Raw genomic sequence first — 24,515 nt, 5'->3', positions numbered from 1 at the left:
CCATCTTTGTTCTGATCGGCTCACAGGCATTCCGTTCTTTTTGTCCTGCGCATTAACCAACAGATGTAAATAGTCGTTTCTGATATAACAGTTACAGGGAAGACACAGATACAGGGAAGTGTCTAACTGTCGAATCAAGCCGAAAAATCTCGAACATCACCCAAAACCTCCGAGCTTCCGTCTCGTCGAGGAAAAAGTTGACACTGATCATTTTATTTATTTATTTATTTATTTATTATTAATTTATTTTCCTCGTCCATATAATAGGTATCTACGCTGCTGGTTGTCTTTCTTCGAGCAATAAAATAATTACAGATTTTAAAATGACTCAGTCGTTTGTTTTTCTGGAACGGAAGTGGTGGTTGCTTAGCAACTAAATACGTCTCGTCCTGACGTTCACTAATGGTTGTCAAAATTTGTTTTCCCTTGAACTAAAGGTAAGTCGTGCTCGTGATACCGTCGATATAGTCTCCCTTACAACGTCTATATTTAATTTCTAGATTATGAAACATTACATTTCTACCGACGTCATGTCTTTACCCATAAAACTGGACCTATAGCTCCCGGATTTTTAGCAGCTAGCGCTAGTGACAGCTAGCATTAGCTGACTTTAACCTAACCGAGCACAAACGATACACAGTGTTGTTGCTGTAAAGTTAATACAAAGACATAGCTTGACATTTCCTTGTTTTTATATACCAGGTCATATTAATCCTTTCACAATGATGTTCTTCACGCAACTGTTTACGTCCAAAAGAGCTCCATTAGCCAAAATTTGGCTGGCGGCGCACTGGGACAAGAAACTCACCAAGGCCCATGTGTTTGAATGCAACTTGGAAACATCCATCAGAGACATTCTTTCCCCTACGGTACCATTTACTTACTAAAAATACATATCTAAACCTTCTAGAATTAAATATATCCATTTATTAAATCCAGTTAATTAAACAGCTGATTTTAAAGATGTGAATCTGATTTTTTTTTCCAGATGAAAATTGGTTTGAGGACTTCTGGACATCTTCTGCTTGGCGTGGTCAGAATCTACTGTAGGAAGACAAAGTATCTCCTTGCAGACTGCAGTGATGCCCTGGTCAAAATTAAAATGGCATTCAGGCCAGGTAACAAGTATTTTTACTTTTTAGCATATAAATATATTTTTGTTTAATTTTTTCATTTGTAGTAATTCATTATAAAAGTTGATTGTAATATTTTAGAAGTTCCAAGAAAAGTAAAACAGCTGGGGTTTGTATGGAAGATATAATTTATAAAGATTTTGGGGAGATTTTCAGACTTATAATTTTTGACCCATTTTCTAAGCTAAGAATCTCAATTTCCCCCATAACTTGGATAAAATTACCAAAAAAATCAACTTGTTTTTCAAGTTTTTATTTTAAAACTCCACATACACAAAAGAACATCTCTAAAAACTGCATGTAACAGCGTTAGAAAAAATTTGAAAGGGTAAACCTTGTAATGTTTATTATAAAACAATATTTTTCAAAGTAGTGTTTCCTACAGCTTTATATATTTATGTCTTACCTTATTTACTTACATGCGGTGTGTATTTTATTATGGTGTTTGGAGCTAAACCCTGATCACTGCTGTGATATCATTTTTGTTCTTATTTGCCAAAAATTGGTGATAGAAATTTTGGAGTTTGTTCATTTTTCCCTAGCTTGTGTAGCAACCATTTGTTTTGACTGAGTAAGTTCATTTGTACACAAAACTATACAAAGTGTTTCACAGAAAATCAATGGAAAAAACATTAAAATCCCAGAAATTTTTAAGTTTCACCTAAGAAGAGTATGTCAGACACTTAGAAGCAACATGTGTTAAAAATAAAATTTACAGCAAATTTATAGCTAAAAAGTAGTATGAATCACTTTGAGGTAGTCTGACCAAAAGCCTCAGAAAACTAGAAATTAGTTAAACACAGGATAGCATAGATCAAATGTCTAATATAAATACATTTATATTTTAAATAGTTCCTTCTCCATTAATGCAACATTGATGTTTTTTATGTCAGGTCAGACTGATATGCCTGTGGAAGGGCTTGAGGCGACAGTGAAGGCGATCACTCTTGTTGAGGATTTTACCGCCTTTGATACGCCGCTGCCTCTGCCCAGGTGACGGCTCAGGCTCCACAAACACTCACCACCAATATGTTCTCCGATTCTCTTGGAAATGTTTCCAATTCCCACGGAAACCATTTCAAAATGATGACTCAGCAGTATGAAATTCTGATGTAAATGTTCTCCTTCATTTTTGATCACCTAAGTGACATCGATATGGACCACGTGTCACTGAACCAGTGTCGCTCAGAGGAAATCACTCTGAAAGAGGATTTCGGACATCAGTTTTTGAACTTTCAAGACATCGGTGAGAACCAGATTGTTTTCATACTCCTCCAGAGTTTGATGTTTACAGTAGTTGTATCGTTTTAGTCTCTGCTAATTAAGCAGTATTCATTTGTTTTGACACCACATTTCCTAGGACAGAGCTGCTTCTTATTTAGTCTTTGTCTCTTTTCCTCCCCCGCTTTGCTCTTTCTCACAGGCGATGAGTCACAGAGCCAAGCAAACACACTGCTGGACCAAAGCTTTGACTTTTCAGCACAGAGAGACGGTTTTGGCGATGAGGAGAATGAATTCGACCTACTTGGTAGTGTGTGCTGAACTAATTAATCCCCTTTTTGTTCTTTTATTAAGTCCAATCAATTGGTAAACTGTATTAAAAAGCTAAACAGTTGAACTATTTTCCTTGTTTTGTTGAAGCTGAACTACGTAACGTTTATAAAAAAACAAATTTGTTTAATCTGTCACCATGTCCTGACAGATTGAATTTAAGCAGATAATCTATGAAAGCATTAATCTCTTCCACCGTCTCCCTGAGCTACTATAGAGAAACACACTGCTCCAGACCAGAAACAACCAAACAGGGGGGTATTATCGCTCAGTCATGCTTATCTTCATGCTGCTAAAAGTGCTAATGGTGCAGAAACAACTTGTCATTACAGGAAAACCATTAGTCCACCATTATCGGTGGCCATGCTAACTGCCTGATTGACAGTTTTAAGATCCGCTTCCAAACTCTGATTGGTTGTTTGTAGTTAGCGCTGGGAGAATGCTGAGGAGCTTGATCTGATATTTTTTCCATACTGTCACAATACACAGCTCTGGTAAAAATGAAGAGCCCACTGCACTGAACCCCTTTGAAAACCTCCTGGTTTTTCCACCAAATGTTGATTCCTGAACTCTTCCTGAGTTAAAACGTTAGTGCTGTTGTTTCTAAATGAATACCAACTTGTTTTCTTTGCTTTATTTGAGGTCTGAAAGAACTGCATCTTTATTGTTATTTTGACCATTTCTCATTTTCTGCTAATAAAAACTAAATTTTTGCTTGGAATTTCAGAAACATGTCAGTAGTTCATAGAATAAAAGAACAAAGTTAATTTTACTCAAACATTTACCTATAAAAAGTAAAATCAGAGAAACTGATCATTCTAAATGGTCTCTAAATCTTTTACAGAGCTGCATGTGGCAGTTTCAACAAAAATGTAAATATTCTTTAAATAAAAGTTGCATACTGCAGCCCTGATGTTTCTTTTCATTAAGGTAACAATTTGTCATAGATTAAAGGGATCTGCTGCTTCTCGGTTTCCCTTCAGACTTCCTGACGAATCCCATCAATCAGACTGAAGCCCAGAATTTCATCCAGGAAGAGCTGCAAAGTGAAAATAAAGAAGGTTCTCCAGTTCAGGATGATCAGCCTCACAGCGGTGACGATGTTTTACAGAACAGCACTTTTATGTCTGGAACAAAGTCTTTGAGTTTTCATGTGTGTGATGGTCGTGTTTCATGAACGCTTCGTGTTTTCCAGATGCTGACTGCGGCGTTGCTGAGGAGATGGTAACTGAAACCACGCTGCTGACCAATGATGAGGCCGTTTTCGCTTTAGAACCCGTTCCCATCACGCGTAAGCAAACGCCTTGAACTGGGATCCTCCATTTCCCAGAGATGGGAAATGGATTGCAACATCTCAGCTGATCATTAAGAAATCAGCTGAGATGTTGCAATCGCTGGATCTGCTGCAATAAATCAATTATAAAACAATAATTTCCATTTATTTTATCGTTTTTCCCTTTTCTAAAACTGGATGATAAAACTCTTCAGTCTGATACTTTGGTCTCAACTTATCCTTTTTATTACACCGCGTTCCCAAATTATTATGTAATTGGATTTAAGTAAACTTTCTAAACTTTATTTCTTTCCATAATTTGAAGCCCAGTTCTATAGGACTTACTTCTACTGTTTATCCAGTTAATGTTCATTTTTAATATCAAATTCTTCTTTTGTATTTTGGCAATTCCTCAAGACGTGATTTATTGTATTGGCGCTAATATTTCAAGAAGCTACTTGGTAATGTTATGTGCACTTTAAATAATAATTATGTTAAAATTATTTTTTGGATACTTAAGTGCAGCAATTTGAACTGTAAAAATAAAGCTTTAAAAAAATCAACTTTTTGAGAGAGGTGCTGCAAAAATCAAAAATTTTATTCTGCAACTATCACATAAAAACGTCGCATCGTCCGTAAGAGACTGAGAAATCATGCCGCCTTTTTGATTTCTGAAAAAATAATTGTTTTTCATTTTAGCAAACTCTGAGAGAAAGGTGGGTAAGAGGAAACGTAAGCTGGTGGTTGACCAGACGAAAGAGCTGAGCAACGACGACATCAGGGAGCAGATCTCAGATTATTCGGATCTGGTCGCTCCGTTGGACATGGCCCCGCCGACGGTGCAGCTCATGCTCTGGAAGGAGAGCGGCGGTGCCGACAAACTCTTCTCTAAACCGTGCTCCGCTCTGGTGAATCCACTCATTAAAGAGGTGAAACTCACAGCATGTTTTGTTTTTTGCCGTATTAAAACCTTATATCTGTATATAAATGGATGTTGCCTTCGCAGGTCTTTGCCAAAAGTGTCTTCCATTTGAAATTTTACAGCGTAGAAAAAGAGGTTGAACAGATGCGCCAAGAGAAAGGAGGAGGTACGATTATATGAATTAATGTGATTAATGTGCAAACGTGAAACTCCTGATAAAGATGCATAAAAAGCCTTAAAATAAATGCATTTTCTTATTGCAATCCACTGCAGAAACACAAAACCTTTTGTCTAATTTCTAGAGCAAATATATTAATATACTTGAAATGAGACAAAACTCTCAAGTTACTTTTCAGCAAGACATAATATTTTGTTTTAAGTCAATAATTTATTAATATTGATGAAAAAGTACTAGTTTAACTGTCAGATTATGTCACTTTTAACATGGGAAAAATGTCAAATGTCACGTTATAAGTGAAATAATCTGCCAGATTAAGAGCCATAAAATGAAAACGATTCCTTATTCTGGTCCAGAAAACTGGTTGTAAATCGTTTAATATGTTTTGGTGAAGGAGAAATGGCCCTTTATTAACCTTTCAGACTAACAGATGCACCAAAACTGTCAGATTATCCTCAAAAATAGAGTTTGAATGTATTTTCATTTACTTTCTTTCAGAAGGATTCTGTTGTGTTTATCCTTTAGAGTGAGAATAGAAAATTTTGCTGTTTTGCTTTTCAATTTTTCACGATTGCAGTGTTTATCCAAGAGAAAGACACATAAAACTTCAGATAAATCACAAACGAGATGTTAATATTTATAGAAAGCAGAAAACTATTAAAGACTTACAGAAATAAAAGGAGTAAATTTCTGCAAAAAAAACTCAACAGAAAATGTATGAACTCAAAGATGAAAAATTTCAAGATAAAAACTTTTTTACATTAACTTCATAGATTGTCTAGAAAAAACTTTAAATTTTTAGGATTTTTTTGTTTTTTAGAAAGTTTCTGAGTTTATTCGCAAAATATCTGAGTTTTTTCTCACATACTTTTGCATTTGGAGCTATAAAACTTTGTTTTTGCCTCCTTTTTTGTTTTTTATCTACAGTGATCCTAATTTGTCATACATTTGTGAGACAAGGGAAAACAAAACCCTCATTGGCCACCAGGGGGCTCTGCATGTTTTAAGACATTTTATAAATTTTTTTTCCAGCAGATTTTTTGTTTTTCTCTACCTGTTCTGATTGGCTTCCTTGCAGCTCAGGGAGACATCAGCTCCCTCTTCACAGGCGACGCCAGCGTTGTAGATTCATCTGCAAACACTGAAATAACTCGCAACACTGAGCTGATGGCCTTTGACCTCATGAATGACAGTCAGGAGACAAATTCTACCATCTTCCAAGTAAGCCCTAACAGGAAGTGTCCCCTGAAAATGTGTTGTTTTTTACCGCTTTGTGATCTGTGTCTGTCAGAATGAACTCGGCGTAGATATGTCTCATCCCAACCTGCCGTCAGAGGACTCCATGTTTGTCCATCCCTCTAATGTGGAGCAATGCACTCAGTCAACTTCTCTCAACACCCAGGTGCTTCTGAGGAAACAGACGCTTTCTGTCGCTTTTCTCCTCCTGCTGGCCTCCTCTCTGACTCTAAATAACTGAAATGTCTGAAAATAGCTGGTAGGGAAGCTTTTGTCTGTTGGCTCCTAACAGATGGCAGGTGTTAATTTTCCCCCCTGCTGGCTGGACGATGTGCGCAGCATCCCTGATTAAAAACATGGTGCTTTTCCAACCTGCAGTCTCTGCTGGGGAGCCAGGACTTTGAGGAGAGGAGAGTCACCAGGAGAGCAATGAAGCTTCTCAACGACCTGAAGGTAAAAAGCATGCTAATGAAAAATAACAAAAACCACAAGTAAAAGAAATATTACTAAAAATCCAAAGCATAAAAGAGGTTCCCTTATTAAAATAAAAACATCAAATTATTTTCTGTTTGTTGACAAATTTTTAACATTCTTGATTTGTAGTTTTGGGCCGAACAAAATCATTTAAAGGGCCACCATTGGTCCCCAGGCCACAACTTGGTCACCCCAACACAGAGATGTGTAGAGTACCCAAAAATTATACTGTAGTAAAAATACCTCTACTTGAACATATTTAACCCAAGTAAAAGTATTTGGTAAAAAGTCAAGTATTCATCAAATTATCAATCATTTAATATTTAAAAATGACAATAATTCATATAACATTTTAAAAAAATAAAATCAATATTAAACTTAAGGCACTTTATCAAAAGCTGCAGGTATGAGTCTGTGGTAATTAAAAAGTTTTTAAAAAATTCAAAAAATTTACTCAAATTAGGGTAGAAAGTACAGAGTGATAAAAAATACTCCTAAAAGTGCATCTTATCAAAAAAGGTTACGCAGGTAAATGTAACTAGTTACTACCCAACTCTGTTAAATGTGCATCAACACATTTATTCAAAACTGACTGTCTTTTTTGAGGATTTTGCTACACAAAAATAATTTCTGACTTATTTTCTCCACCTTCGTAACTATTACAAAAACGACTCCTGAAAGCAATAAAAACTAAACTAACAGGTGATATAAACTGATCTGATGGATTTGTTTGCGTTTTGTTTCTGCAGCAGAGACACATTGCCGGAGATCCCGCCTTCAGCCTGCAGTCGATCTGCAGAGGAAACACTCGATCGCAGGCCGCAGCCACTTTCTTGTCCCTGCTGGTTCTGAGAAAGCAACAAATCGTGGTTCTGCACCAGCCGGGCCCGTACCGGGACGTAGCTGTGGCCCCCGGGCCCAAATACTGCAGCTGAAGCGGTCCTGGTTGTTTGGAGTAGATGCCGTTTGATCACAGCAAGCTCATTTCAGTCGTATGAAACTCGTGTTGGCCTGTTTCTGTGAGAGAAATTATTTATTTTTCTGTCGTTCTTTGTATGTTGTAACTTATTTCAGCTGCTGGTTTTTCACATTCCCACCTGTTCGGTTCACGTCTTGTTCAGTGTGTCGAATGTCACCTGCGTGCTCCATCCCAGGTGTGATTCATCTAACCTGAGAGAGAAAACCAAGGTGAAAACTTACAATATAAAAATTAAAAATGATTCTCACAGCTGTGAAATTTGATGACTTTGTTACAATAACAAGTTTGTTTAAACATTTTGTCCATGCCAACAAAGTGTTAATTTTCTGTAAGCTAAAATCATCAACTTCATAAGAAATAAGGGCTTGAATTTAAAAAATAGCTTTTGTTTCTGAAATGAGCAACAAAAAGCATATATTTTCACAATGTTCTACTTTTTTTAGATATCAATTCCTTACATAAACAAACCAAAACCAGGTTGAGTGTAGAGAAACTTTTTTTTTTCAGAAACCTGACATTTTGGTTGTGTGCAATATTCTAGATTATTAGATTATTAACCACATTTAGCTGTAGCAAGTGGTTCACATGATTACACGATTTACGTCAGAAATCAAATGAAAATAGAGAAAAACCTGTGATTTTAGGCTACACTCATAATTAACTAATGTAATCAGTTCACAAGCAGGAACTTAAATTGTCTGAGATAAATTAATTTACTGATGGTTTTCTCCACATTGTTCCATCCTATAAATGCAAACCATTCATCTCATCATCTCCAGGAAACAAAGTTTGTTTTCTTGAGATGAACTTAAAAAATGGGGAAAAGTACCTATGTGGGGAACAAGAAATGAACTCGATATCTGAAGAAAAACACTGGAGACATTAATACTTTATTTAGAAAATAGGACATTAAGGTTTTATCTCAAGAAAAACTATTTGAAAGCTAAGTTGTCTCGGAAAACCATTGAGAAATTAATTTTAACTTGAGATAACGAGTAAATAATGAAGATGAACTCGTTATCTCCAGAAAATGTAAAATTAAGTCATTATCTCGAGAAAACCATCAGGAATTTAAGTCGTTATTGCGAGAAAATAGTTAATCTCTAGAAAACTTCTGTTATTAAGGGGTTGATAATGAAAATAAAATGAGAAAAATGTGAAACACGTCCACTCTCGGCTTCCGTAGACCGTGAGTGTAATGAATCTGTGTTTCAGTCAATTAAATAAGCGATAAACTACATTATTCTACTATTTTGGATCCACCCAGCCTGTCTCTCCAGGCTGGGTGTTTTTGAGCAGTTGTTCCGCGGGTCTTGCGGGGATGTTGCGGGTCTCAGGATGAGGCGGGATGAGTCCGTCCTGTCCCTTTAAGAAGCAGCAATGCAGCAGCGGCTCTCGCCTCATTTCGTCTCGGTGCCTCATGGCTGCAGGATGGACTCTCATCAGCACCGCCAGCACCATCAGGTCGGGCCGGAACCGAGGCTCTTCGGCGGTGCCGAACCGGTTCTGTCTCCCCAGCACAGGTAGAACCCGTCCGCTTCCGAGCTCCACCTTTCCATCCACTGCATAGGACACAGCTGAGTCGTTTTTATTTACCAAGTAAATTCTGGCTGCTTGAGTCTGTCTCTCTTGTGCATGGACTTTTTGTTTTGCATCTTAAACTGATTTTCTGCGTGTCACAAACGCGAGGGATTCGCTGCTGACATCTGAATCGCTGCATCATTAGTAACTGAAGCGGTCTGGTTTCATCCTCCTCCACACTTACGTAAGATGATTGCGTATTTCTCACCAGCTCTTCTTTGCCACTTGTTGCGCAAAGCAAAGCAGAGCCTCGTCCTAGAAAAGGAGGATGTAGGACGGGGAGGAGAAGCGGGCTCTATTCATCAGGTCTCCGAAACTCTGCAGGTTCTGATAGAAAATGGCGACATTTTGTGCTCATTTGAGATAAATAATTCCCTTTAAGTTTATTGTTTGCACGCTGACTTGCTTAGTTTCACATAAAAGTGCGTTGAGTTATTCACAGTAAATGTTATGTGGTGAAGTTATGCCTCATTTGCAGCTATTTGCAAAATATAAAATAATTCAGAGCCCTTTCACAAAAACTGTACTGTAGTACAAAACTTTTCCAGTTTTTGTACATTTTTATTCAATCATATTTACTCTCATAAAATCTAGTGAAATTAATTTTCTTGTTTTCTGGCACCCTTAAATAAAATCAGATGCAATTACTATCAATAAGTGAATGATTAATTTATGTTTAATGATAATTGTGTTGTAGTTTCTTTGTTTTTGCTGTTCATTGTTTGTATTCATTTATATATTTTTTGTATTTATTCACTAAAGTTGTGTAAGATAGACGATTTAAAGCTTTTTGGCTAATTCTACCATATTTACAGAAATGTCAATTAATGTGCAATTAAACTAAATTAAAACTTTTTAGAATGTTACTAAATTCAATGCTTGTTGCACTTAGCTGTTTCAGATCATTAAGAAAATCCAAAAATATACTGAGATAAGCTGAATAAATAATATTTTCACTTGATGATTTTATTTATTAAGGGAGAAATCCAAACCACTTAGTCCCTGAAAAAAGTAAACATCTCTTAAAGTAAATAACTTTTGTCTGACGTAAGCATTTCCAATAATGTTTAATGGAGGAATTTTCTGCTGAATCGTTTTAATCCAGAACATTTGAGGGTTTCTGAGCCTGAAAGGACACCATGCCAGGCCAGGGGGATTTAAACCTGAACTAGGTCACTGAAAAAACCTTCAGTTTAATTTATTTATTGAGCCATCCAGAGGTGAACTGGCTTTGTGTCGTCGTCGTCCTGCTGGGCAACCAAAGTGTTCTTGAGTTTAAGGTCAAAAAATGACAGATTTCCATCCTTTGGTCCGTGAATCTCAGCAAATCCTGCTGGTATGATGTTCTATTTCTGAAAAGCAGAACGAAATAAAACAACCATACCACACATTCAGGCCTAAGAGAAATTTACAGTGTGAAGTTAACCTGGAAAACAACTGCACTGCAAAAACACAAATGTTAACGAGCATTTTATCTTACTACTGTAGAAACAAAAAAGATAAAATAACTTTCAGCAAAATATAGGAGCTTGTTCTAAGTCAGTAATTCCTTAATATTAATGAAAAGTATTAGTTCCACTTAAAAGACATGTTATAGTGAAATAATCTGCCAGTGGAAGTAGGAACTAAAAGTACTTTGTTTTAAGTGATGAAAATAACTGCGTACTGTTTTAAAACAAAGATGCATTTTGAAGTGTTTGCGAATTGATGATGAAATTTGTTAAATGAAATTAAGCCTTTCATTTAGTTCTGGACAATAACTCAATAACAATACATATATATACCCATGATGATATATCTGGTATATATCAAATTCACTGAACTCTGATCCAGAACCGCACGGCATTCTGGGAAATGAAGGCAGCGGAAAGACTTTAGCTGCTTGAAAGCCAGACAAGTTAGTGGGACCAACCAACTCACTCATTGTTTGGTTACCTGGCAACGGCCAACCAACTCACTCATTGTTTGGTTACCTAGCAACGGCCAACCAACTCACTCATTGTTTGGTTACCTGGCAACGGCCTATGGTTAAAGTTGTTTCAGGTTCCGCCATTTTGCCTCATAACTGCTTAAAAAAAAAAAAACACTGTGGAGAGAAAGCTGTGGTTCAACAGGAAAGGTCACCTCCGACATTTAAAATAAAAAAATATTCAATAATTTATACTGGATGTGAAACACTTGTGTTTTCAGCCATGTTGACAATAAGGCTACGTTCATATTTTATCACTTAATTCAAATCCTAATCCAAGAGAAGGTTAGCAGTGAAGCTAACCTGATGCATCAGTTCCCAACAATGACGATAAAAAGCAAGTCAATGTCTCTGCCATCCTCCTGCAGTCAGACTGTCGTGTTGTTCTTCTGTCAGTGTTCGTTGAGTCATGTTTATTTTCAGCGCTGTTGCAGAAGGACGGCTCAGGCTGTGGAATCACTGGTCCTCTTTGTGTCCTCGCAGAAAGAAGGCTTTATTTCCTGCTAAGATCTTTCATGAAGGGTCAGACTGTTGTCCCGGGGTTACAGTGAATATTTCCACAGAGCAGATCATTTAGGGCAGGATTCGTCCTCTTATGGGATTCATCTGCCGTTTTCTGATTATGTAATGTGCTTATTTTGCTGCCTGCTGCAGTCATTACAGACCGGCTGTGAGGGATCCCACTGTCCCCTGTTAGCAACAGCAGAGACGACCTCGGATTCGCTTTTTCACGCCAAATGTCTCTCACTCCGAGTCGGAAGTCGTCCTCCATTCAGCGCAGGTGATTTTCAAAGTTTCAAGTGTCACTCAGCTGTAACTCTAAAAGGAACACATGCAAAATTTAAACTTTACATGTTTTTATACTTTCATTTGGGTTTCAACTGCTACTAAAAACAACTCAAGCATTTGACAAAAAAGAAAAAAAACTAAATATTTTAGGCAATAAATTGTTTTCTATGTCAGGAAAATGAGCCATTTCAAAAACTTCCTGATTGTTAATGTTCCAGTTATTTGTTCAGTTTGTAGTTGCAGGCAATCCATGCAACATTGATTTCACCTTTAAGGCTTTGCAGTAAAGTCTATTCTCCCCTCAAGGCGCTCGGTTGGAACAAGTGGCGGCAGCAGGGGGTGTTCCCATAGTGACACGTCCAGTACTTACACTTATCCCGGGCGGTTGAGGGGTTCTGATGGCAGCCCCGCAGCCCGGACCAATCCCAGCACGCCCAGGTGGGGTTGCGTTTCGGCCGCATGAGCAGAGCAGAGGATTCCGGTTGGTGTGTTAATGAGAAGTTCGTCTGTTTGTGCCGATTCAGGCGCCAGCCGAAGCACACGGCCTGCATCAACAACCATGGGATCAAAGTCCCGGCGCCCGAGCAGTACCTGACCCCGCTGCAGCAGAAGGAGGTCTGCATCCGACACCTGAGGGCCCGGCTGAGGGAGAACGTGGAGCGACTGCAGCACAGGTCCACCAGCCATCCAACCAGTCATCCAACAACCAGCCATCGAACCAGCCATAAATTAATCCAACCATTCAGCCATCCAACCAACCATCCATTCGTCTACTAATCCATCGTTCTTTACTTCCATCAGTCCATTAATAAATCCATCCATCCATCGATATTCCTACCCATCTATTCGTCCATCCATCTATTTACCATCCAATCACTCATCCATCTGCTCACCTACTCCTAATCAAACCATCCATTATAATAAATCTTTTCTTATTATTTTGCAGGGATTATGAAATAGAAGAGTTGAGGTCCCAGCTGAACAAGATGCAGGAAGACTGGATAAAGGAGGAGTGCCACCGCCTGGAGGCCCAGTTAGCTCTGAAGGAGGCCCGTAAGGAGATCCAGCATTTGCAAGAAGTGGTGGAGTCGGTCAAATCCAACATTGGCGTCCATGATCAAGACCCTCACGATTATAAGCCATACTCAGGGCTGCAGGCAGTTCGGCCTGGAGGAAAGTCCAGGTCCTGTGGTTGTTCCCCCGCCAGCACCTTGACCCGCGGTTCCACCTTCACCCGCCGGAGCAGCGAGGCTCTCCAACTGGACCGCAACGCTCCAGAACCGAGCGGGGCGCCTCGCTCTGCGGGACAAACCCACGTGCTGCTGGAGGCAGCGCTCCTGTCCGAGCAGCTGCCGCACCAGGCCCACCACCCCCGGCCCGGCCCGGCCGTCTCCCACTCGGCCACCTGCGAGCGTCTGTGCAGCGGCGGCGCCGTGCTGCCCGTGTCCCACTCCTGCCACTCCCTCAGCAGCAGCTGCAGGTGCGGCGGACACGCCTACCTCCCGCATCATCACCTGTTTCTTCACTTGCCTCAAGAAGAGCCGCCGCTTTCAGCAGCAGCACCAGCCGCCGTCCCGGTTCCAGTCCCGGAGAAGAAGCCAGAGGTCCGGTCTCAGGGCTGCAGCCCCACCATGACCTGGCTGAGCGAGGAGAGCAGCGCCGAACCGCTGAGCATCATTTCCACAGGGAAACCAGAACTCACCCCTTCGGATCCACGGTCCATGTCAACATCTTTACCTCTGCTGTCTCCTCCAGATCTCCCTCCCATTGCTGCCGACAAACCCGAGGACGCCAGGAAGGTGCTAAAAGGGCCGCACACCCGCCAGCCCAAGCCAGCAGAGCCACTTCCTGTTAGACAGGAAGCCACTGTGCTGGAGTTTGACGAGGACGAAGCAGAGGGAAGTGAGGACAGGCGTCCCCCGGAGTTGTCGCACTGGAGCCGCTACTTCCTGGTAGACCTTCTGGCTCTGGCGATGCCGGTGGTTCCCACCATGGCGTGGCTGTGCCGGGGGGCGCCGCAGGAAGTGGTGCCCGCCTACCACATCGGCTCCCTGCTGAGAGGCTGCTGTGCCGTGGCCCTCCACTCGCTTCGGCGGCAGGGCGCAGGCCGGGGCGGGCCGACCTCCGACATGAACAGGACAACTTCAGTCTGACTCTTCACGCCCGCTTTTAGATGAACGGGGATCTGTTATGCCAAATTCACATTTTTATGCTTCCATTTGTGTCTCGACTGCTTCTTAGAACAACCCAAGCAATTAAAAACAGAACATCCAGCTGGTTGACAATAAGGCTACGTTCATATTGCAGCCCAAAGTCACCCAGTTCAGATTTCTGGTCGGGTATCAAAGACGTTCAAATCGGTTGGATTCACAAAAAATATGTGTTCAGACTGTCATGAAAATATCAGATTCAGGTCACATTACATAAAAAAATAAGAATCGGAATTGGGTCACTCCGGACTGCAGTTTGAACGCAGCCCAAGTTAACATTTTTAGCGTTTAGAAAACCGTTTCAAAACCTTCCGTTGCTTATCAACTCCAGCCCATTACCGAGCAACCCAGTCGAAGTTCCTGGAAAAGACGAGCGTTTTGTTTCTGACGTACCAGAAAAGATGCTTGTATCATGTTTGCATAATGTCTGTTTGCAGCCATTTTCATTTCTGGGTGTAAACATTGAGTTGGGGGCGTGGCCAGCAGCAGCTTGTTCTGTTTTAAAGTGACAGGAGGCCCTGAAACTGAATAATTATGTACAAAAATGTAACGGACATGTTTTGTAGTGTCCATGGATCTATCCTAACATGTTCAAGGAAGCAATAATAAGTCAAAGTTAACACACCACCAGTCTAACCATCTGCAGATCAACTCTGTCTTTCAAATCCCAGTCATATTGGATTCCTCCTCATTTAGGAATTTTAGTAATCAAATAATTGCGTGAATAATTGTGTCAGCCAGTTAGACACATATATCCCCTCTGCTTTATTATTGAGAAGTTTAATCAGCTTTTCAGTTCAAAAACGGAATCTCATCACACAGAATTGCATTTTTAGCGTTTTTTTTCCCTTTTTCTTATGTTTATAATTTTGCGGCTTACAGCAAATGAAAACCCAAAATTCAGTTTCTCAATATTAAATTGGGGATTTATGTCAAGACCTTTGCACCATTAAACAAAAGCCATTTTGCCCTCAGGCCAGCTAAATAAAGCTTTAGAATTAAATGTTAATGTTTCCATTTGTTATAAAGGCTTATAATAGGAAATTTGTTGAACAATTTAAAGAAGCACAATTTTATTTCTAGTTTTATATAAAAAATATTTAAAACGTGATTATCTTTGCAAAAAGATGAATAGATGTAAAGAATATGAACAGCTGCTTTTAGTGTCATTCTGTTGTGCAAGTTCAACACAATTATTCCATAGAAAATCTGGAAAAACTACTAAAACATGCAAGACTTAAAGAGCCACTTGTGTCTCTTTAATCATCAACACCATTCAATGAGGAAAAGATTAATTGCAAAACGAGCCGTTCAGAGTTTTATTAGAAAGTTCAGTGGAAGAAAAACATGAACAAGTATAATCTTAAATCTAGCCTGAAAACGTTTTTTTGTTTCACGTGTTTTGGTCAGATTTGATTAATTTGTTTTAGTTAATTTCACTCTGCTAAAGGTACATTTCTGTATTAAAAACATTCCCTATTGGTTCATGTAATATTCAAACTTTTATGAGAAACCAAATCTTAGATTTAAATTTTTTCTGAGTCATAGTCATCAAAACAAACAATACATTCTTAAAATATATAGTTCTGCTTCAGTGAGTTTTAAACTGACTGTTATAAACCTTTCAAGGATATTCTGATCTATAGAGAGCTGTAGGTGTTCTGCTCCTTCAACAATTTGCATGTAAAGCACAGATTGTTTCAGACCCTGCTTTGGTTTTGGTGACCAACCTTCAAGACAACAATGTACAGTTTATACAATTAAAAACAATCTGAAGTTAAATTCTTCTCTTTTTGTATCAAAAAGTTTTTAAAATAGCTTCAAGGAAATGTTATCAGTGTTTGAGTGCAACAAAGAGCAGGAATTCATCTTAGTTTTATAGTTAGATCTGATGTTTTAAAGCATTTTTACACCTGTTTGGTGCAGGTTTCTTGCTGCAGACGGGGTACGAAGGCCATTGTAGATAAAAAAAGGAGTAAATTTCCAACAAACAGCTGAGAAATTCTGAGATTAATAGTAATTTTCTCAACAAAAAAAAAGCTTGGAAATTAAACATTTATTTAAAAAAAAAAAATTCTGAATTTTATGGTCAAAAATCTAAACAAAATGTGTTTTCATTTTCTGAAAGCCATAATGATCAAAATTACAACAAAAAGGCTTAAATATTTTACTGTGTAATGAATCTATGGTTCCACTTTCTGAAATGAGTCAAAAAGGATTAAACTTTTTCACAATATTCTAATATTTTGTGATGAACCTTTATAAAGATTTAACACTTTGTCATCAATGTACAATAATTCAGTCCAGGTTTGACTAGTCTATGGCGCTTCTCTCCACAGCTTAAAAATCCTTCAAAATGTTTTTTTTTGTGTTTCCAAACGTAGAATAAAGTATTTTATGAACCTTAAACAGTGTTGTGAAGAATTTATTTTCTGGAAATGAAGATGAAAATGGAGTCTGGAGTTTTTAAAACGGTGAAACAACGTCTTACCAATGCAAAAAAAACCTAGGGGGCGCTCTTTCCCCGAGAGCCATGATATAAAAGCACAACAAATGGGTAATGTTTTGTTTCCTGAAGTTGCCTGCGTTTTAAAAGTTTAGCTCTTTTGAGTTCCTGAAGCTGAAATCAAACTTTTGTCAACCAAACTATTAAATAATTTATTATATCTAGTAAAGGTGTATTTTAGAGATTCGACCAAACGCACAGTAACTTCACAGCATGAAGAAAATGCAACATTTTCTGAATATTGTAAACAGTGTTTCCCATGACTACCATGTCAACACCCACTTAATACAGCAGTCATATGGAGCTAAATTGGCACCATAAATATGTTCAATATTTTTGAAACTGAAAAAAAATAAATAAAAAAGATTTGAAACTTTAAAAAAAAGTTCTGAGACTTAAATAAAATTAAACATTGAAGTTAAAATAATTTTGAAACCGAGAAAAAATTTAAAAGAAAATAATTACAACTGGGGAAAAAAAAAAGAAAAATTAATCCCCAAATAATTTTGAAGCTGGAAAAAACCTTTTGAAACTGTAGATTTTTGAAAAGTTAAAAAGAAAGTAACTCCTTTCTAGATTCAATTTCCCCCCTCTATTTCAATTTATTTTTAGTTTTCTGGCCTCATTTTAGTTCCATACAGAATCTATCCAACATATAGATTCACAAAAAGGACACAAAGAAAGTCAACCGTTAAAGAAAATAATAAAGTCTTGTCCTGTTTGTGTTTTCAGTCTCTTGAGAAATATGCACCAGCTCTCTTTTGGCAAGCTAGTTGAGTTTTTAAATAAGCACCAAGTACTGATAGATAGGATAGAATACACTGTTAACGTGTGGGTTTAAGTAGATGCGTTTGTCGGTTTTCTTTTTTTGTTTGTTTTTTTATACTTTTTCCACTTGAAATATTTTGTTATGCAAAAAACCTTTTGAAACTGTAGATTTTTGAAAAGTTAAAATAAAGATTTTATGTGCATCTTTAATTAGAAAAGTAAATTTTTCTGCTTCAAGATTTAAAACCAGTTCTGTCAAATCTCGTATGACGTGTCGACACCATTTCATCCTTTTAAGAGCAAAGTAGCTATATTTGTAATTACGAGATATGCAGAAGATAAATAATTTATCTTTACCTGTTTCTATATTTTTTGATAATCAGAAAGAAGGAAATGTTGAAAATTGCTTCTGTTCCTACAAGAAATTAAAGCAACAAAAACTTTGAGGTGAGATATAGTAGCAGCATGAATGTTTCAGTGTTCATGAAAGTGCAATCCATGAGACGGTTGAGCAGTCTGAGAACATTTTATTGCAAAATATGGTTTGTTTATGGTTCACTTAATATTGCAGTCATCCAACTTTTGTATCCAAAGCAAAAGAAAATTCAATATTCACAAATGTGCTTCAACACTGCTGCCCATAAGGTTGAAAAACATTTCTTTTTATCCGTTTTTATGTAAATATATGATTATTTTTCAAAATGTTGTTGATCAAACTCTTAGAAATCCACCAGTGATTTTAATAATAAAAAGTAAATAGTCTAAAAAGCTAAAATGTTTCCGTCTTTATGGGCATCGGCATGTATTTGAGATGTGAAATGGCACATTAATCACCCTGTTTCCTTTTGGTAAAGAAGAAGCTTGTTTTCTTTATTTCATGTTTGTTTTTACTGTGCTCTAACACCATTAAATAACATTTCATAAATGAGGAAAAACAAAGCAGAGTGATAAAACTGTGCACATGAAAGCATTCCTTTGGGTAAAATGACTCCTTAAAATCCTTGGAAAAAGCAACAGAAGCAGGCCTAACCTTGTTTTTTTAACTGTAAACATTACACAAATTCAGTCACTTTGAAAATTATGCAAAAAAATAAAATACAATAAAATCTCATATCTGCTAAGACCTGCAGGTTATTAATGGCAACAATCTGACTTCTTTTTAGCGTTTTTCTTTTTTCTATTAAACCCACATTGGAAACGTTCTGAACTTCTAATTTTTCCCCACGAGTCATGATTCTTAAAACCTTTTTATATTCACGTCTGTTCATCGCCGGCTATCCAAACAACGTAAGAACCACAGGAATGATGACACTTATCTGAAACATGGTCCTGATGGCAAATAGAGCCAAAAATGTCAAAATTAAGCCAAAGATTAAACAAAACGTCTAAATATATACCAGAAACAGAGCAAAAATACATGGGATGGGCTGACCTATGACTTAAAGTCTAACTTATACAGTAATAATGAGTCAAGTTTTAAAGCAAGTGAGATTATTCTGCATGAATCTGAAATGGCAACAGACAAGTGATGTAGGTCCAATGCAGGAATCATCGTTATTCCCTCCATGTTCCCGGGACAGGAGTCAACCTGCGACAGGAAAAACACGACGCGGTTCAGGAGGAGAGACACCAAAGCTCAACAAGGTATCGTCTCAAACTCTGAGGGGAATAAAAAGTTAAATGTGATCCAAAATAATATGAAAAAGAGACGATTTCACATTAGAACCACCAGAGGCAGTAAACCTGAGCTCCATTCAGAGAAGCGTTGACTTTCTTTTGAAAACATGTATTTATCACTGATACTGTCCTGCCTAAGATACCAATGTGTTGTATCTTTATTAATTTAATTTGAAACACCAATCAAAACAAATCAGCTTTACAACTGCTGTGGTTCAAGTATTTCTAGCACAAAAATCTTAGTAAACTTGAAATAAGACAAAATTAACAAGTAACTTTTAAACTAGAAATAAAGAGTTTTCTAAAGTAAGTAATTCCTTAATATCGATGAAAAAATATCACTTCCACAAGCAGTTCATTTAACTTATAGCGAGACATTTTTTACATGTGATAAATTAATTAATCTGCCAGTACAACTAGTAAAATGTCATTTTAACAGGAAAAGAGCTTGGAGTTAACGGGATCTGACATGAACAATTCAGTTTGCATTATTGTTTCAAAAAAATCCTGCTACTGATAATTTGATGTAGATATGACAAAAAGTATTTCAATAAGTACTAAGTCCAAGGTATAACTTTGGAATATAATCAACATTGCTCAATTAATGCATTATTTTTTTGTTTTATAAATATTATGACTTTGTTCTCGTGATTTAAAAAAAGAAAGCTGCCTCTCCTCTAATGGTCAGTTGTAGCGTTGACCTGAATTAAAAGTCCAAATACACAGAAACTGTACAGCAGGCTTGTCAAACAAGATGGCTGCCATGTGCGTGCTGACACTCCAAACTACGGAAACCTACAGAGCGCATTGGTGAAAAATATTCAAGATATACATATCTCCAGGTCATTTTAAAGCGACAATTTATCACTGTGATCTAAATATCATCTCTGAAATAATTAGTTATTTCCAACTCACCCTAAACATCTGAGTGGAAATAAACAAAGCTGAGTGCACAAGTTTCAAGCTTCCAGCCCAAGCAGCTCCACGTCGAAGGTGAGAGTGGCATTTGGTGGGATGACCCCCGGGTGACCTTTGCTGCCATAGGCAAAGTCTGGGGAGCAGACAAGCTTCGCCCGCTGGCCTACGCTCATCTGTGGACAAAATGGACACAAACCTAAAAACTTCATGCCAAGTCAAAAACATACATCTGAACCAAATTACGATGCAGCCATTTCCCCAGAAAGCCAAAACAACGGCTGAAATGTAAACAAGCTACTGAATAAAACGCTGCAGTTCTGATTCCAAAAATAGATTCTAGGTTTTCAACACAACCCAGTCTACAAAGGCCGAGCTTTTCACATGTTGATTTTTTGCATCCTTTGCAAAAAATGATCAACCGTTCACTAACAGAACACTCTTATTGCATTTTTAGGCAATAAAATTGTTATTTCCTTACTTTATAGAGGAATTTAATTACTTAATCACATATTAGCAGATTTCTAATGTCTAAAAAAGGCTTAAATGAAAAACTGCATCATGTAACAATTAATCGTCAGAATAATCGATAATTAAATCATTGTTAATTGCATCTCTGCAATCTTTCAGACAACATTTTCTACTTTTTTCACTTAAATGTGAACATTTAATGCTTTTAATTTCTGGAACAGATGAAAGTTTCGATGGCACATTGTTTAAATCACAGCCTTTCATTCATGTTGCTCTGCTCTAAACTTCCCACTGCACAGCATTGACTCATCGAAAGTCGGAGGAGCAAAATGTTCCTGCGTCTCCAACCAGACTGAAGAAGAAAAGCTAATTTCTCCGTTTGGTGCTAAAAACTCCTGACAGTTACACACACACTCTTTTAATCACACGGATCTCAAACTCAAGGCCCAGAAACACCAGAGGAGCACGCAAATAGAACCTTAAAGATACCAGTTGTGTGATTTAATATTATTTTGTTGATAAAATCAACGCTGTTTTGTCCAGTACCTCCACTTTTTTGCGATTCCATTATTGTGGAAATTTATGAAAGTTTGTTGCAAATTTTCTGCAAGAATTTTCTAAACTTTTAAACATCGTCAGATTACAGTCTATGATTGAGGTGAAGAACGACAAAAAGTCAAAGCTACAGTATAAATATTGCAGAATTTCTTGCAAATACTTCTAAATTAGCACCACAAAATTAATAATTTTGATTGCAATCCTGGATAATGAATTCAATATTATTTGACCTTAAATATTTGTCGAATTCAGACACATTTATTAATATTTTAAGTTTATTGATGGGTTTTATCAAAACATTCTGACCCAACAGGCCCTTTGAGAACATTCATAATCTTAAAATCAAAATTCAAAATTATGCTGATAAAATTCTAAATAAGTTTGAAATCCCTGATATAGATATTAGGACTGAGCAACAAATCAGTAGCAATATGTATTGCTATAGACACATGATTACTATCATTAGAATCTTTAATAATTTCACTGAAATCTGATCCAGATCTGCACAGCATGCTGGGAAATGTAGGCAGATGATGCAAGAATACACAGCTACAGAATATGGAGGAAATACCATTTCATTCCTGTCATATTTTAAACCAGGGTGTTTTATGTTAATTTCCATTTACATGTTTAATTATTTTCAGAAAATTAAATTGTACTACAAGTGGAAAATGGCACACTCACACGAAAGACAATTTAGAGAGACCAATTATCTTACTAGTCATGTTTTTTAAGTGTGGGAGGAAACTCAGAAAACCTACACATGCAGAGGAAAGACATTAAATGAACATCTTGTGACAGAGCATTCTGGCTACCAGTTAAAGACCACTGTGCAGCCCATTATAAAGTTTAATGTTAATAAAAATGTGTAAACTCCATGCATTTTTTATGCAATAATCTTCTATTCTATAAAAACGGTTTTGCACTTTTTACAGTGACCTACAGGCTCACACGGCAAAATCCGGTACAAAAACCAACTATGAAACACACACAAATAAAATTAAGTGGGGCAGAAAATGGCTGTTAATGAAGAGGAAATGCTGCAAATGGTAAAACAGCAACAAGCCTGGAAACTCGCTTCACGAAAACACAAGTGCTCTAGACCAACAGGGGGAGCCTGAAGTAAATATGTTACCTTCACACATAAATATGCTACTACAATGCAATTTTGTACAAGTGTTTCTTTTTTTATACTTATTCTTTATTAGACAAGCCATACATAGTGTACAAAACAAATGAAGGTGGTACATTTGACAATATTACTGTTTTCAGAAGCGACAACATTTTGTAGCTAAGCGGAAATACACATTAAAAAAAAATTTAAAACAGCAAACTTAAGAAACTGTTTGAAAAAGGCATTAACCTTTTCTTCTGGGTATCCAGTTAAATAATGTAATCAGTCTTTTCTCTCTGTTTACATATGATTCGGCGATCGACTCCCCCTGGTGGCTTGGAAGACTTGCGTTATGTACAGTTTCACACTTGCTTATGTTTATTTCCCATTCAGGGCATTTATTATTTTGCCTCCATTTCCGTGTTGCAGCATTTTTCGTTAGCAGCGTGTTTCTGTTTGTCTCATTCATGCGCAACGCATTTCGCCTATTGTACCTGTCGGCCACCGTAGAGATTAGAAACTTTTGACACATATGAAATATGACAGATTATGACCTCCAATCAAACCAAAACAACTGTAAATAAGCCTGTTATTGTAATTAAAGTAAACAACCCGACTAAACGTCCTCAAAATGTACCAATTATGCTCATTCCGGATTTTATCAGCTGTTCTGGAGGGTTTCTCACCTGAGCTACTCCCTCTTCCCATCCTCGGATAACCTCCTGATGTCCAATCTTGAACTTAAAAGGCTTCCCTCTGGACCTCGAGGAGTCGAAAACTTTCCCATCGTCCAGGGTTCCTGGATAGAAACAGACCAGTTAGTAGTTTTTATTCAGAAGTCACCGTTAGCTAGCGCTAACAGGCTAACCTCGTAGCTTGCATCCGTTAGCTAACGGTTCAACCAAATAACCCTCCAAAGACAAAACATCTCCTTCTGTACAAACTGGAATCTGATTTAGGGTCAGAGTAAAAACGTGTTTTAACCCAAACGTAGCTTCTCTTAGCTGCAGGAAATGTGTTAGCTTCCATGCTAACCGAGATAGCCGGCGGCTCGGTCCAAGAACGTTTCGACTTGTTCGGACCTTTTTATGAACTTTGAAACCCTTAAGGACTGAATTAACACACGAAGTTAACCTAAAAACATGAAACACGCCGCGTCTGAATCTGCGAGCCTTTTCCCCACTCACCGACATAGTGCACCACGACGCGCTGCCCCTTCTTCGGGAATGTCCGTCCTAAAAATAAAACACAACAAATGAAGGTGGGGAAAGTGGGGTTTCCTTCCGAACCGTTCAGCCCAAACGAAGGAAACAGCGAAGTGTTTTCCTCACCGTCTCCAGGAGTTATCGTCTCAATTTCTACCCCCATTTTGGCGTTACTGTATTCTTTCTGTCGACCACCGCTGAGGACTGGGAGCGGAAAGAGGAGGCGTTGCGGGGTGGGAACGGATAGGAGGGGAATGCACCAAGTGCTGATGATAGCTGGGCTATCAGTGGACCCACAGGCCCGGTCCGAGCCTTTCTGGGGCCAGAAGGAGATTTTAATTTGGGCCCCTCCCCCCTGCTATCATTCCTAAGTTACTCTATACCAAATATCATAAGCATAATTTGAAATTAGCTTACATCAAAATATAACTAAACATTTGAGGGTTTTCGCTGCACAATATTTAAAAAATGTGCCGTATTTTCTGGGTTATAAGTCGCTCCGGAGTACCAGTCGCACCAGCCATAAAACTCATAATAAAGAAGGAAAAGACAAAAATATGTCACACTGGAGAAAAGTCGCATTTGGGGGGAAATTTATTGCTGGCAGTTTTTGGGACTGCGTTGCATAAACATGTTGTGCCATTATCAAAAGGGATTGTAATACATGTTTTATCATCTCTGTTACAACTTCTCTTCCATCTTTTTGTTAAGTTGCCTTTGCTAATCGTAGAACCGGAAGTGGTCCCTTCAAAATAAAAGCATCAAACGGCAAATAATATTTCAAGTTAAATTACGACAAAAAGTGCCATAAAGAGATACAAACAGGTAAAGAAATTAATTTAGGGTTACTTACAGCTACTTTGCAGGTGAGAACAGTTAAATCTACTAGAACACTGAGGAAAAAAATAAAAAAAATCTTACCAAGTATTTTTTGTCTAGTTTCTAGTGCTAATATCTTAGTACAGTTGAAATTACACAAAATGAACCTTCAAGTAATTTTTCAGCA

General features: G+C 37.8%; 3 protein-coding genes across 4 annotated transcripts; 2 read left to right on the top strand and 1 right to left on the bottom strand.

Annotated features, from left to right (window-relative positions):
• Positions 1–350: 350 nt before the first annotated feature.
• Positions 351–7,994, top strand: rad21l1 (RAD21 cohesin complex component like 1). Of its 2 annotated transcripts, none has more exons than XM_055045836.1 (14): positions 351–437; positions 703–869; positions 989–1,118; positions 2,027–2,126; positions 2,279–2,379; positions 2,557–2,661; positions 3,668–3,778; positions 3,880–3,975; positions 4,657–4,886; positions 4,964–5,045; positions 6,136–6,278; positions 6,349–6,459; positions 6,672–6,746; positions 7,517–7,994. In XM_055045836.1, the coding sequence occupies exons 2-14, from the start codon at positions 723–725 to the stop codon at positions 7,700–7,702; spliced, it is 1,617 nt and encodes a 538-aa protein (XP_054901811.1). In that variant the 5' UTR covers positions 351–437; positions 703–722; the 3' UTR covers positions 7,703–7,994. The 2 variants fall into 2 exon arrangements, with proteins under 2 accessions (XP_054901811.1, XP_054901812.1); XM_055045837.1 differs by having other exon boundaries at positions 371–437; positions 758–869.
• Positions 7,995–9,045: 1,051 nt separating this feature from the next.
• Positions 9,046–16,698, top strand: LOC129370134 (syntaphilin). The gene is made up of 5 exons (XM_055045841.1): positions 9,046–9,269; positions 11,951–12,077; positions 12,392–12,523; positions 12,610–12,759; positions 13,032–16,698. The coding sequence occupies exons 2-5, from the start codon at positions 12,034–12,036 to the stop codon at positions 14,236–14,238; spliced, it is 1,533 nt and encodes a 510-aa protein (XP_054901816.1). The 5' UTR covers positions 9,046–9,269; positions 11,951–12,033; the 3' UTR covers positions 14,239–16,698.
• Positions 16,699–18,076: 1,378 nt separating this feature from the next.
• Positions 18,077–23,801, bottom strand: LOC129370145 (peptidyl-prolyl cis-trans isomerase FKBP1A-like). Its single transcript, XM_055045857.1, has 5 exons — positions 23,636–23,801; positions 23,492–23,539; positions 22,991–23,103; positions 20,162–20,337; positions 18,077–19,157 (listed from the first exon to the last, which is right to left on the bottom strand). Exons 1-4 carry the CDS (start codon positions 23,670–23,672, stop codon positions 20,206–20,208), a joined length of 330 nt encoding a protein of 109 aa, XP_054901832.1. The 5' UTR covers positions 23,673–23,801; the 3' UTR covers positions 18,077–19,157; positions 20,162–20,205.
• Between the last annotated feature and the right edge of the window lie 714 nt (positions 23,802–24,515).

The sequence above is a fragment of the Poeciliopsis prolifica genome, unplaced genomic scaffold (assembly GCF_027474105.1).
Source record: "Poeciliopsis prolifica strain line A6 unplaced genomic scaffold, Auburn_PproV2 SCAFFOLD023, whole genome shotgun sequence".
In the NCBI taxonomy this organism is placed as follows: Eukaryota; Metazoa; Chordata; class Actinopteri; order Cyprinodontiformes; family Poeciliidae; genus Poeciliopsis; species Poeciliopsis prolifica.
The sequence above is the reverse complement of the archived record's forward strand: the minus strand, read 5'-3'. Positions and strand labels throughout refer to the sequence as shown.